This window comes from Hemibagrus wyckioides, linkage group LG27 (genome assembly GCF_019097595.1).
Source record: "Hemibagrus wyckioides isolate EC202008001 linkage group LG27, SWU_Hwy_1.0, whole genome shotgun sequence".
Classification (NCBI taxonomy): domain Eukaryota; kingdom Metazoa; phylum Chordata; class Actinopteri; order Siluriformes; family Bagridae; genus Hemibagrus; species Hemibagrus wyckioides.
This window is the reverse complement of record NC_080736.1, coordinates 7199895-7212021: the sequence shown is the minus strand read 5'-3', so window position 1 is coordinate 7212021 and position 12127 is coordinate 7199895. Positions and strand designations below refer to the sequence as shown.

Below are 12127 nucleotides of genomic sequence, written 5' to 3'. Positions count from 1 at the left end.
AATGCGGTCAACCGATTTTCATCAGTGCAACTGCACTTCAACCAGTGTTATTAACTGGATTCATTAAGTTAACAACGTCTTAATATCACTGGAAGGGTTTTTTTTTAATGAAGTGTGTCTCTTCATGACAGAGAAGTAATCTTGCCACAAGCAGCTGAAGTTGATTTGCAAGTACGTGTGTTTGTGAACCTTGTGTGTGTGTGTGTGTGTGTGTGTGTGTGTAGAATTATACCAACTCCCTGGCTGTGCCGATTCAGTGCAATGTGAATTTAAGCTCCTATAAGGAGGTCAGCGTGAGAATCAGTGGATCTCTGCGTGTTGACTCTCTCCATGAAGTAAGTAGAACCTATCATTCAGTTACTCAGGGGTCAGATCTGTACACCTCTAGAAGCACTGTGTATGAAAAAAACAACACCGTATAGTAGCACTTTTTGGTCATCTCTCAGCATTGTTTAGAAACAAGAGAAAAGACACACACCACTCTTGTAGAAATGACTCCATATCATTTTCTGTTATCACTGCTGATTCTCTTCCATGTATATTGCATCAGTTACTGCCCTCTCTTGCATTCTGTGTGTCCGTGTGTGTGTGTGGGCCATAGAAATGACTGTGTGTTTATCCTGTCATGTCCAGCTGAAGTTTAAAACACTGGAGCTGGTGACGACAGCCTCGGTGGAGCTGAGCCAGGCCAGTCCCATGTTCCTTCAAGAAGAGAGGCCCGTCAGACATGTGAGTCACATCCTCACTTCCACGTGGGCAGGAAACCGTGTGCATAACCCCACATACACTTGGGGCATGAGAATGCATAAACACTAATGACGGCCACACCGTTAAATAATTAAGGACTTCTTAATGAAATTTATTAAGGATTGCGATGTAAGAGTAGGTGGTTTTGCAAAACACTTCTGTTTCATTGACATATTGTTAGTGTTTAATATCTGACTGATTAGTATGACAGTGACCAGGCCCCATCTGGAAAATATTACTGTCTTGTTCCTAATTTTTGAACATTTTTGACCTTGTACATTCTTTAGTACTGTGAATGCAAAATCTAGGCCTGTGGTTTTCCAAAGGTCCAGTGACATAAAATTCCTTGCTTACAAAGGTCCCAGGAAATCATGACTGACATCCTTTTGACTGCTTAATCATTAATAATTTGATTATAGCTATGGATTAGACGATTTGAAGCGTTTATATTTTGCCTCATAGTGTTGATTCACTTTACTAGCGCCACAGGTTACGAATAGATGACTGTCAGGAATGTCAGACTGGGACAGATGCAGTTCAGTGCTTTAAATGAGAGCAATGCAGACAAATCCAGATCATCGTGCAGCACCAATGTCAAAAACAGGCATAGGTCAGGCGGTCATCAATCAGAGTGTACTAGGCAAAGGCACAACACGTAAATCAGGAAGGCAGATGATCACAAAAACAGAATAAACAACGCAGTAGAGAAGGCTTGGGAAAGTCAGATGCGTGGGACAATCGGAGCATTGTGTGTGTATGTGATTGTCAACAGGTGAGTTTGATCTAAAGTCCAGGAGAACAAGTTAGCAGTAGAGGATTCTGGGAAGTGTAGCCATGTTTGTAGGCTACGGTGTGTTCTGGAAAATGGAGTTTGTTTATTGCATGGACTTCAAAAAGTGATGTTTCTAATGTAATGTCTCTTGCGCTGTAGCTACTCTCTGAAGTGATGATGACATTATTTACATGAATGCAAAACAGGGGGTCTGCTACAGAAACATATTTGATTCATGTCTTTTTAGAACTAAACTGATTGGTTCTACTCCAGCATTATTTAAGTGCTCAGTTTGATCCATTTAAATACATTACTGGGTCTGCAATCCATCAGTTGATGACTGCTGATCTATGCACTGGAACTGAATGTTATCTTAGTCAGCAAAACCTTTGTAGCTGTGCTCTACACTCATCACCCACAAGAACTCAAAAGTATTTACAAACCTAAACAGAACCTCATGTTGAATATGAAAGTACAGACCTGAGGTACTGTGTGCGGATCCTTTAAGACGGTGTAGTAACACTAATCAGTCAGGGGTGGAGACGTCCTTTTACCAGCTCAGACGGTGGAAGTTTATAGTGAACTTCAATAACCTGGAGCCAAAGGACCGAAAGGACCAGCAGACTTTTTTGCAGTTGTTATTCAGCACACTGAACTCTTCTGCCATCTATAGACACTGTCGGAGAATGCATCATAGAAAAAAAAATCAGCAAGTTAGTTAGGATTAGTTATTATTGACATTTCTTACCCCTTAAAACCCTCTCTGTTTATTGAGAATACCACTCAGTCGTCCTATAGGAAAGTATATCCCAATTAAATAAAATCTATCATTTAAATGGCAAGAAGACTATAAAGGAAAGATGAAAAAAAAAATATATATATATATATATATATATATATATATATATATATATATGTTTATCACCATGTTAGAAATTTGTTTTTGGCACAATGTGATTTCCCTCTGATTTATTGAACATTTTTTTATTTTTAATGTAAAGTTGATAAATATATACTGTACAACTCCATAATGTAAGACTGCATTGTTCCTTAGATAATTCTGGAAGTGAGGAAGGAGGAAGATTATCGCGTTCCCATCTGGATTATTATCGGGAGTACACTAGGTGGACTGTTGCTACTCTCTCTCCTCATTTTAGCTCTATGGAAGGTAATAAATTCTGGATGTAAATATGAAACCGATATAAATCATGTCAGATCACAATATTTTAGCATGTATACTTATTACATAATAGATGATATACTATTTTTGCACTACGGTAGAACTGAGACAACTGGTTTCAAGTAAATTCAATGTTTTTCACAACTGTTTCACAAGACGTTTGTCTTGTTGTATGTGTCATGGTAACTCCCGGCTATTTCTGTTTCCCCAGCTGGGTTTTTTCCAGAGACAGAAACCCAGGGAGGAGGCAGAAAATGAGGCCAACGGGAAAGTAGCAGAGGAGCGATAACGCAAGCTGCCCACAGGGCTTAACCTAGCCCAACTCTCAGGGAGCGTCCCGCTACGAAACTACACGTCTCTGGAACAGAGCGGAGGAGGAGGAAGAGAAAGAAAAAGAGGTAGAGAGAGGATTATATAAATGAGACTGGTACGCATGTCAATAATAAGAGGAAAATGAAAGTGAGCAAAAGAGTCAAAGCAAGAAACATGAGACGGGCAAAAATAGACAAAAAGAAAATGAGGGATTTGCTCAGTGCACTGGACAATCTGTTGCTCATTCATTAAAAAAAAAAACAAACAAACAAACAAAAAAAACACTGCACCACCTTTCACCTGGCCTGCACTGCTTACTGAGCCTTTGCATCACAGACAAGCCTCCATATCTGATCGTCAGTCACAACCGACAGTGGGATTGCATTTAAAGACTTCAGGAGAACAGCTTCTGGGAACATGAACTTTTACATGGAAACTGACTCATCACATCTGATCCTATGCCAAATTAAACTTCTTCTTTGCAAAGATATACAAGAGAAACCTCAAAGGGCTGTGACTGTCCATAACGGCCATGTTTCCTGGTGCTTTTTCTCAAAATAAAAAAAATCTTAGGAAATAGAGAAAGTGGTGAATCGGAGAGCAGAAGTTGGCACAAGAGCTGGCTTGCTTTTCTTTCTTTTTTTTTTGATGTCAACAGATTTAAGATGTAATATTAGGCACTGGTGTAAACTAGCTCCTTGTTTTTTTTTTTTATTTTCAGTGGTTATAATTTATTGGTATGAAAATGAACAGTGTTTTGGATTTTTTTTTTTTTGTCCTCTTGTGGTATCCTAAAACAATAACACATACATTTTTGCCCTAGCAAATATGTTTGTTCTTCACGAATGATTCTCTACTCTTTGAGAGGATGATTTCCTGTTTTCCTTTTTTTTTAGATCAATCTTTGATGCACTTTTGATATTGATATAAAAATGCAAACTTGAATTTTGTTATGAATATCTTTTTTTTTTTTTTTTTTGTTATAACCTAAGCCAGAAATAGTGTAATATTGCTTCAATAAGGACTGTGGCATTACCTTGTAGCTCTAGTTTGGCTTTTAAGACGAGCTGTAGTGTTTCTCTTCTGCTTACAAACTCTGCATCTCAACAAATAGCCTTTAAGAAAGGGTAGGCTTATTGACCAATAGTTTGTTTGTTTTTTCCCCCAACCAGGCCCAGTTTATCTACCTGTACGGTGGATAGCATAACTGTAATTTAAAAACAATGTCCAGAACATTCCCGAAATGTTCAGGTATACTTACGATTGTTATTTTGTATAGTGTCAAAAATGAAGCATGTATTATAGTCAGAGAAATTTAAGTGTACTATCATTTTTATCTGTATGTCAAAAAAAAAAAAAAAATAGGAACCGATGGAGTATTTGTACAAAAAGTAATAAAACTTAATACCATTTTATTAGAGTGTCTGTATCATTTCAATATGAACAAAAATTGTTTAGACAAACATATACGAATCTGTTGTAAAGAGGAAATTCAGATAGAATTATTATTTCTGCCTGAATTTATCTGTTTATGCATAGAATAGATCAGCAAGGTAATTCATCAGTTCGGGCATTTTGCATTATTTTTGTGTTTTATTATGCCATTTTCTTATTTTTCTTCTCGGGCTCTCCAATTCATGTATTTCTTGATTAACATGAATAACTATAGATTATTAAAGAACCACAAACAATCCCTAGATATGCTTTCACGTAGGCAGTGTTTCGTTGGTTTTAAATAAATCCCTGGCGTGTTTTCTTCCTCTTTGCCGTTCTTAATGCAGGGGAGAATGACACAGCAATCATCTTGGATGCAAACCAAAATAAGCGGTCCGAGTGCATCTTAATCAGGCAGTGAACCAAAAGTGAACCAAAGCAGACCAAACCAAAGCTCTAGGGCAGACTGAAAGTGCTTCCACTGCAGGAAATGAACCAAACCTGCCATTTGTTTTGGGTTAGCAAACATAATTGGCTGATTTTTGTAATTTCTGTTTAACTGGACCATCACCACATTACTGACCAATCATGAAAGAGATTTACCAGCACATTATCAGCTTCAAGTACGACAACCATTTCATTTATCTACTATGTGCAGTTTTATTAACTGGCATATTTTAAAATTTTCCAAATACTTAGCATACACCGATCAGGGATAACATTATGGCTGCCTGCCTAATATTGTGTTGGTCCCCCTTTTGCTGCCAAAACAGCCCTGACCCGTCGAAGCATAGACTCTACTAGATCCCTGAAGGTGTGCTGTGGTATCTGGCACCAAGATTTTAGCAGCAGATCCTTTAAGTCCTGTAAGTTGCAAGGTGGGGCCTCCATGGATCGGACTTGTTTGTCCACCACATCATACAGATGCTTGATTGGATTGAAATCTGGGGAATTTGGAGGCCAAGTCAACACCTCAAACTCACTGTGCTCATCAAACCATTCCTGAAACATATTTTTCTTTGTGGCATGGCACATTATGCTGCTGAAAGAGACCACAGCCATCAGGGAATACTGTTTCCATGAAAGTGTGTACATGGTCTGCAACAATGCTTAGTAGGTGGTATTTGTCAAAGTAACATCCACATGGATGGCAGGACCCAAGGTTTCCCAGCAGAACATTGCCCAAAACATGACACTGCCTGCGCCGACTTGCCTTCTCTTACCATAGTGCATCCTGGTGCCATGTGTTCCCCAGGTAAGTGACGCACATGCACCTGGCCATCCACATGATGTAAAAGAAAACGTGATTCATCAGACCAGGCCACCTTATTCCATTGCTCCGTGGTCCACTTCTGATGCTTATGTCCCCATTGTTGGCGCTTTCGTTGGTGCACGGAGTCAGCATGGGCACCCTGACTGGTCTGTGACTATGCAGCCCATTAAGCAACAAACTGTGATGCATGTGTATTCTGACACCTTTCTGTCAGAACCAGCATTAACTTCTTCAGCAATTTGAGCAACAGAAGCTCGTTCACATGAGCAGACTACACGGGCCAGCCTTCGTTCCCTGCATGTATCAATGAGCCTTGGCCGCTCATGACCCTGTCGCCGGTTCACCACTGTTCCTTCCTTAGACCACTTTTGATAGATACTGACCACTGCAGACCCGGGAACACCCCACAAGAGCTGCAGTTTTGGAGATGCTCTGATCCAGTGGTCTAGCCATCACAATTTGGCCCTTTGTCAAACTCGCTCAAATCCTTACGCTTGTCCATTTTTCCTGCTTCTAACACATGAACTTTGAGGACAAAATGTTCACTTGCTGCCTAATATATCCCACCCACTAACAGGTGCCATGATGAGATCATCAGTGTTATTCACTTCACCTTTCACTGGTCATAATGTTATGGCTGATCGGTGTATTATGGGAAATGTATAGTGCACACTAAGTTCAAGATCTGAAAAAGATGTTCTTTTGCACATGATTCACTGAAGTATTTTTTTTTTGTTCTAGGTGAAGTGAATGAATTAAAAATTAATTGATTATACTGTGAATTAATGAAGGATTCCTGGTCAAAAATCAGTTCGTAAACAGTTGATAAAAGGTTTTCTGGCGCTTTCGGCACGGTTGCCAGATTGGACTGAAGATTTCCATTCCAACTACAGCTTAAAACCCGCCCATTTAAAAAGAAATACCAGCCCAAAATGCATACTGTCATAATTAATATAATAACAAACAGTTATAACAGTTAATAACAGTTTGTGATTACAACGATTACAGCAACCCGCTAATCAAGACTGAAGTCTGATTGGACAGCACTCACCTGAACCTTATTGGCTAAACCGAACCATATTACTAAAACGTCAACATTACATATTACACTTTATTGTAAAGTTCGTTTGAATAGAAAATTAACAAAATATCATGTTTATAGTCAAAAATAAAAACCCGCCAGTTGCATCAAAAACCAACCTAAATTTTATCAACCCGCCCAGTGCATTTTTTTCCCGGTGAGACGTGACCAAAAGGAGCCCAATTGAGCCCAATCTGGCAACACTGGCCTTAAGGAGGCGCGGAAATGAACAGGGTGGTCAATACGGCGCTATTTATTCACACCAATGAGAAGCGCACACAGACCTTTGTATTGACCAATCACTGTCGAGTTTGCAGGCAAGTAAGGGTTAGTGTTGGTTTCCTTGGGAACGATTTACAAACGAATGGGAAGAAAAGGACAGCAGATATCTATCTAACTTTTAGCGATAGGTTTCTGCTCCAAAAACAACTACATTGACCTGAGTGATGAACTCTTCGACTAGCATGGTAAATAATTCTTGATGCTTCAAAATAGGAAGAATAATAATTATTTTTTAGATGCTTCATGAGTTTTTGTTTGAATGCCATGTTACCTATACATACAAGTTTACCTATAGGTTTTTAGCGTTAAAAACGTGCATTATTGCACAAAAATGCTGCATGATCGTGGCCGGTTTTGTTCTAGCAACAATATGGTCATCATAACATCGCGATATTTTTAGCCTTGAGGATAGAAATGAACACACGCGTTAACAACTAATCAGTTCTCCTGTTAGTAAAAACTAATATGGCTTAGGGACATTAACATGGGAATGGTCTAGGGTGCTGGTTAATGCACGGATTTATCTATTAATCAAAGGACGAAAGCAAAGATTGTGCGCGTGCGCAGTCGAGCATTCATCGTAACAAGATACACTATATTGCCAAACGTTTTGGGACACCCCTCCAAATCATTACATTCATGGGTTGGGTTTGGCCCCTTAGTTCCAGTGAAAGGAACCCTTAATGCTTTAGCATACCAAGACATTTTGGACAATTGCATGGCCCCTTCCTGTCCCAACATGACTGGACACCAGTGCACAAAGCAAGGTCCATAAAGACATGGATGAGGGAGTTTGGTGTGGAGGAACTTGACTGGCCTGCGCAGAGTCCTGACCTCAACCTGATAGAACACCTTTGGGATGAATTAGAGCGCAGACTGTGAGCCGTTCCAAAACTGGGACGTCTGCCTTTTCATGCACATGAATGTAATATGGAGATGGCCCGCCCTTTGCAGCTATAACAGCTTCAACTCTTCTGGGAAGGCTTTCCACAAGGTTTAGGAGTGTGTTTATGGGAAGTTTTGACCATTCCTCTAGAAGCGCATTTGTGAGGTCAGGCACTGATGTTGGACGTGAAGGCCTGGCTCGAAGTCTCCGCTCTAATTCATCACAAAAGTTGTTCTATCACTCTGTGAAGTTCCTCCACACCAAGCTCACTTATAAGGGTCCTAGCCCAACCCCTGTAAAACAACACCTGAATTTTGTGATTTGGAGGGGTGTCCCAAAACTTTTGGCAATATAGTGCACATTATATAAGGAACTGTTTCTCAGTTGTTGTTGGTTATGGAAAATTGTAAAACTGAGTAAAAGGTAAATACACACATGGTCAATTACAGGGATCCTTGGATAATTATATAATAAATCCATTCAAAGCAGCAACTTTTGGACTTTGTAATCAAACCAGTGTGTGCATATACGTTTTTTTATGAAAGGCTGAGCTTGAACATTGCCATTATTTCTAGAAACATATGTTGGTTTACATTGCTGTTAATCTCCAGACTGCCATGAGCCAGCGCCACAGAATGTCTCACAGCTTGTACGAGCGAGCACTCGCCAATTTCAGGCGACAGGAGGAGAAACGTGAGGATCAGAATAGACATGTGGCCGAAGAGAAGCAGATTCAGGCCAACCTCAAGAACGAAGAGAGAGTGGAGATGAAAAGGTATCTGCGCATGGTTCAAGATGAGGAGTACGAGAGACAAATTGAGGAAGCTTACTTGAAGGTATGGTGTTATCTTTCTTTGAATGTTTTCACATTGTACAATATATGAGCGATCAACATATACTCTGTGTTTATTCCAAAAGTAGGTTTTAGTCCGTTTTGTTTTCACAGGCAGAGCAGGACAGGATGTACAAGGAGAAGCTGTTGGAGCAGGAGGAGAGGATGGCAAAAGAACTGGCCCGCATAAACTATGAGAAAATGCGAGACGAGAAAATGAGGCAGTACATCAAACAAAACAGGTGGATAGAGCTGGAAAACAACAGCATGGATTTTGTTGTCATTCTGTGCAGTTCATTTATTCTTTATCTACGTTCTGTTCACTGTAGTGTGGAGATTCGGGAGTTAGAGGCAAAGCTTAAATCCGCTTACCTAAACAGAGCCAGAGCAGCACAGATAGCTGAGAAGGAGGCCATGAAGTATGAGGCCATGGTGAGTGTGAACTTTCTGAACTACACAAAGGTCTTTAAAATGTGAAGGAAAGGTTTGACCCACTTTTGTGGATGTGTTGTGTTACAGAAGGAGCAAGCTGACATTGCACGCAGGATGAATAGTGAACAGGAGCAAGCAGCCATGGAGAAGGAGAAGCAGGAGCAGAGGCGCTACGAGGAAGTGGTTCGCTATCAGCAGGAACTGGAGAAGCAGCTGGAGGAGAAGGAGAGAAAGAGACAGGAGTCGTATGAAGAGTTCCTCAAGGAGAAACTCATGGTGGATGAAATTGTGCGAAAGATATATGAGGAAGATCGCAAGTGAGATGATTCTCCTTTCTAACAAATACTGTAATATTTTTATTGACTGAACTGATATATTTTTTTTATATCTTTTTTATATCTTCTCTCACTGGCTGGTTCACTGGGATTAGCAGCTAGTTTAGCAAATGATCAGATATGACGATTTTTGTTGTGGATTTTTGTGGCTTGTTTCATTTTCTAGGAAGCATGAGCTCCGGCTCGAAACGGTCACAGCCACACAGCGATACATCGAGGAGTTCAAAAAGCAGCAGGCTGAGTGGAGGCGCCTGGAGCGAGAGAAAATGGAGGAGGAGAACCGGCGAATTTTGGAGTATGCAAAATACCAGGAGAGGAAAGAAGAGGACAGGGTGGCTAGTGTAAGACAGAGAGAGGCATCTAAGGAGAAGCTTCACAAGTTGGTGGGTGAACCTCAATTACAAAATTGGAACCTTCACGCCTGTCAGTAAACACTGTGCTCAGAAATGCAGATTATTGATGAATAAATTCTGGATAAATGCTTTGCTGTTCCTTTAGCTGACTAAGAAGATTGAAAATGAACAGAGGCAGCGTGAAGAGATGGAGCGTGTCCGTGAGGAGCTCTATCTCGAGGAGCAGGCAGAGGCTGCAAGGCAGAAAGAAATCGTGAGAATCTGTCTTTCAACCATATATTAATATACTCATGTTTGTTATTTTAAAATATATAATTCTGCTAAAGTAGCATTTCTGTTGGACACGTCTTTCACCAAAACAGCCATCTCTCTAAATCTTCTCTTCTGTTCATCTTAATTTCTTTTATTTTTTTTTCCACAGGAGGAGATGGAGCGGAGAATCCGGCAGAGGCTGGAGCTGCAGCAGACCTGCCAGGAACAGCTGGCCTTCAAACAGCTGCGCCTTCAGGCTGAGAAGGAGGAGGAGGAAGCTTTCAGGCACACGATGTTAGCCAAGTTTGCTGAAGATGACCGCATTGAGCAGATGAACGCTCAGAAGCGGCGCATGAAGCAGCAGGAACACAAACGTGCTGTGGAGAAGCTCATAGAGGAGAGAAGGCAGAAATACCTGGCTGATAAGGTGAAGCTTAAATTAGACAGTACCTACAGAGATGTAATGTTCGTTTTGTGTAATGTGCAGCGCAATTATTTATATACTCTATATTGCCATAGTTTTGGGACATGCAAGCCATGGCAAAACTGGGACGTCTGCCTTTACATGCACATGAATTTAATATGGAGTTAATCAATCGCAGCTAAATCAGCTGGGAAGGCTTTCCACAAGGTTTAGGAGTGTATTTATGGGAATTATTGACCATTCCTCTAGAAGTGCATTTGTGAGGTCAGACACTGATGTTGAACGAGAAGGCCTGGCTGTCAGTCTCCACTCTAATTCATCCCAAAGGTGTTCTTTCAGGTTGAGGTCAGGACTCTGTGCAGTTCAGTCAAGTTCCTCCGCACCAAACTCTCTCATCCATGTCTTTATGGACCTTGCTTTGTGCACTGGTGTGCAGTCATGTTGGAACATGAAGGGGTCATCCCCACAAAGTTGCTGAAGCATTAAGAGTTCCTTTCACTGGAACTAAGGGGCCGAGTCCAACCCCTGAATGTAATGATTTGGAGGGGTGTCCCAAAACTTTTGGCAATTTAGTGTATTTTAGATATATCGAGGAAGGTGTGATGTTTCAGAAGGAGATATTGATCTATAATATTTGTGTGTACAGGAGAGAGAGGCGGAGGAGCGAGCGCTGGAACAGGAAAGAGAAACTCAGCGTCGACAGATCATCGAGGAGGAGAGACTGAAGCTCCTCAAGCTCCATGCTTCAAAGCTGTTGGGGTACTTACCAAAGGTAAAGAAATCACTTTATTACTAAATTAAATTTTAGCTGTTTGTGTGACTGAGATTAATTCATTTTTGTTTTGTTTTTGTTTCCAGGGAATTTTTAGGGAGGATGATTTAGAGCATTTTGGCGAAGACTTCAAGAGCAGTTTTCGGAAACGTCAGGCTGACATGTTCTCCGAGGAGGACTATGGAGAGGATGAGCAGTAACTCTTATCTATTTGTGACCACTAGATGGCAGACAATTGATTTTACTAGTAGTTTCTTTAAAATGATAGTCCAAACCAGCTTTTTACATTTGTAAAAACCCATACATCCGTTGGAGAAACTGTTCACATCTTAAACATTAAAAACACCCTGAAACAAGACGCTTATATCTGAAATAATTTGCTTATTTAATAACAGCATCTCAGGTGTGATCTTATTCTCTGTGGAAATTCGTTTTTGATGATTTGATATTGATATTGAGATTATAGATTTATGATTAGAGATTATAGAGATTTTGAGATCACCTTTAATAAACCAGTGCAATATTTTGAAAATTTTACATAAAGTAAATTCATTCATTACACAGGGGATATAAGGAGAAGAAAAAAGTGAAAGGGACTAGGAATTCTGATACGCTTACAGGGATCATCTTCATGTATCCAGTAAGGTGCTGTTCTGGTACATATGACTTTTTTTTTTTTTTGTCCAAGGAGCTTAGCATCTAATATATGCATTCTCATTTGATCTGGTTCCTCTTCAGAAATTCCTAAGCTTTATAACAA

At 40.3% G+C, this 12127-nt stretch overlaps 2 protein-coding genes across 2 annotated transcripts in view; both read left to right on the top strand.

Annotated features, from left to right (window-relative positions):
* The window catches only part of itga11a (integrin, alpha 11a), a 50429-nt gene extending 46431 nt beyond the window's left edge, over positions 1-3998 (top strand). The window contains exons 27-30 of the mRNA XM_058382304.1: positions 225-335; positions 634-729; positions 2574-2687; positions 2911-3998. Coding sequence (XP_058238287.1) covers positions 225-335; positions 634-729; positions 2574-2687; positions 2911-2988 — 399 coding nt within the window. The 3' untranslated portion in view covers positions 2989-3998. The remainder of the gene's footprint in view (positions 1-224; positions 336-633; positions 730-2573; positions 2688-2910) is intronic.
* A 3108-nt stretch (positions 3999-7106) lies between these two features.
* mns1 (meiosis-specific nuclear structural 1) lies at positions 7107-11725 on the top strand. The gene is made up of 10 exons (XM_058381372.1): positions 7107-7266; positions 8579-8803; positions 8914-9041; positions 9129-9231; positions 9319-9548; positions 9733-9949; positions 10065-10172; positions 10341-10598; positions 11242-11367; positions 11454-11725. Exons 1-10 carry the CDS (start codon positions 7246-7248, stop codon positions 11565-11567), a joined length of 1530 nt encoding a protein of 509 aa, XP_058237355.1. The 5' UTR covers positions 7107-7245; the 3' UTR covers positions 11568-11725.
* The last annotated feature ends 402 nt before the right edge of the window (positions 11726-12127 follow it).

What these genes read in the sequence shown, in the direction of transcription:
- mns1 (XM_058381372.1), top strand. Translation starts at nt 7,246, where the DNA reads ATGAACTCTTCGACTAGCATG. An exon ending in CAGTACATCAAACAAAACAG is followed by an intron (nt 9,042 to 9,128) that starts GTGGATAGAGCT and finishes TGTTCACTGTAG; the next exon opens with TGTGGAGATTCGGGAGTTAG. An exon ending in TGTTGGGGTACTTACCAAAG is followed by an intron (nt 11,368 to 11,453) that starts GTAAAGAAATCA and finishes TTTTGTTTCCAG; the next exon opens with GGAATTTTTAGGGAGGATGA.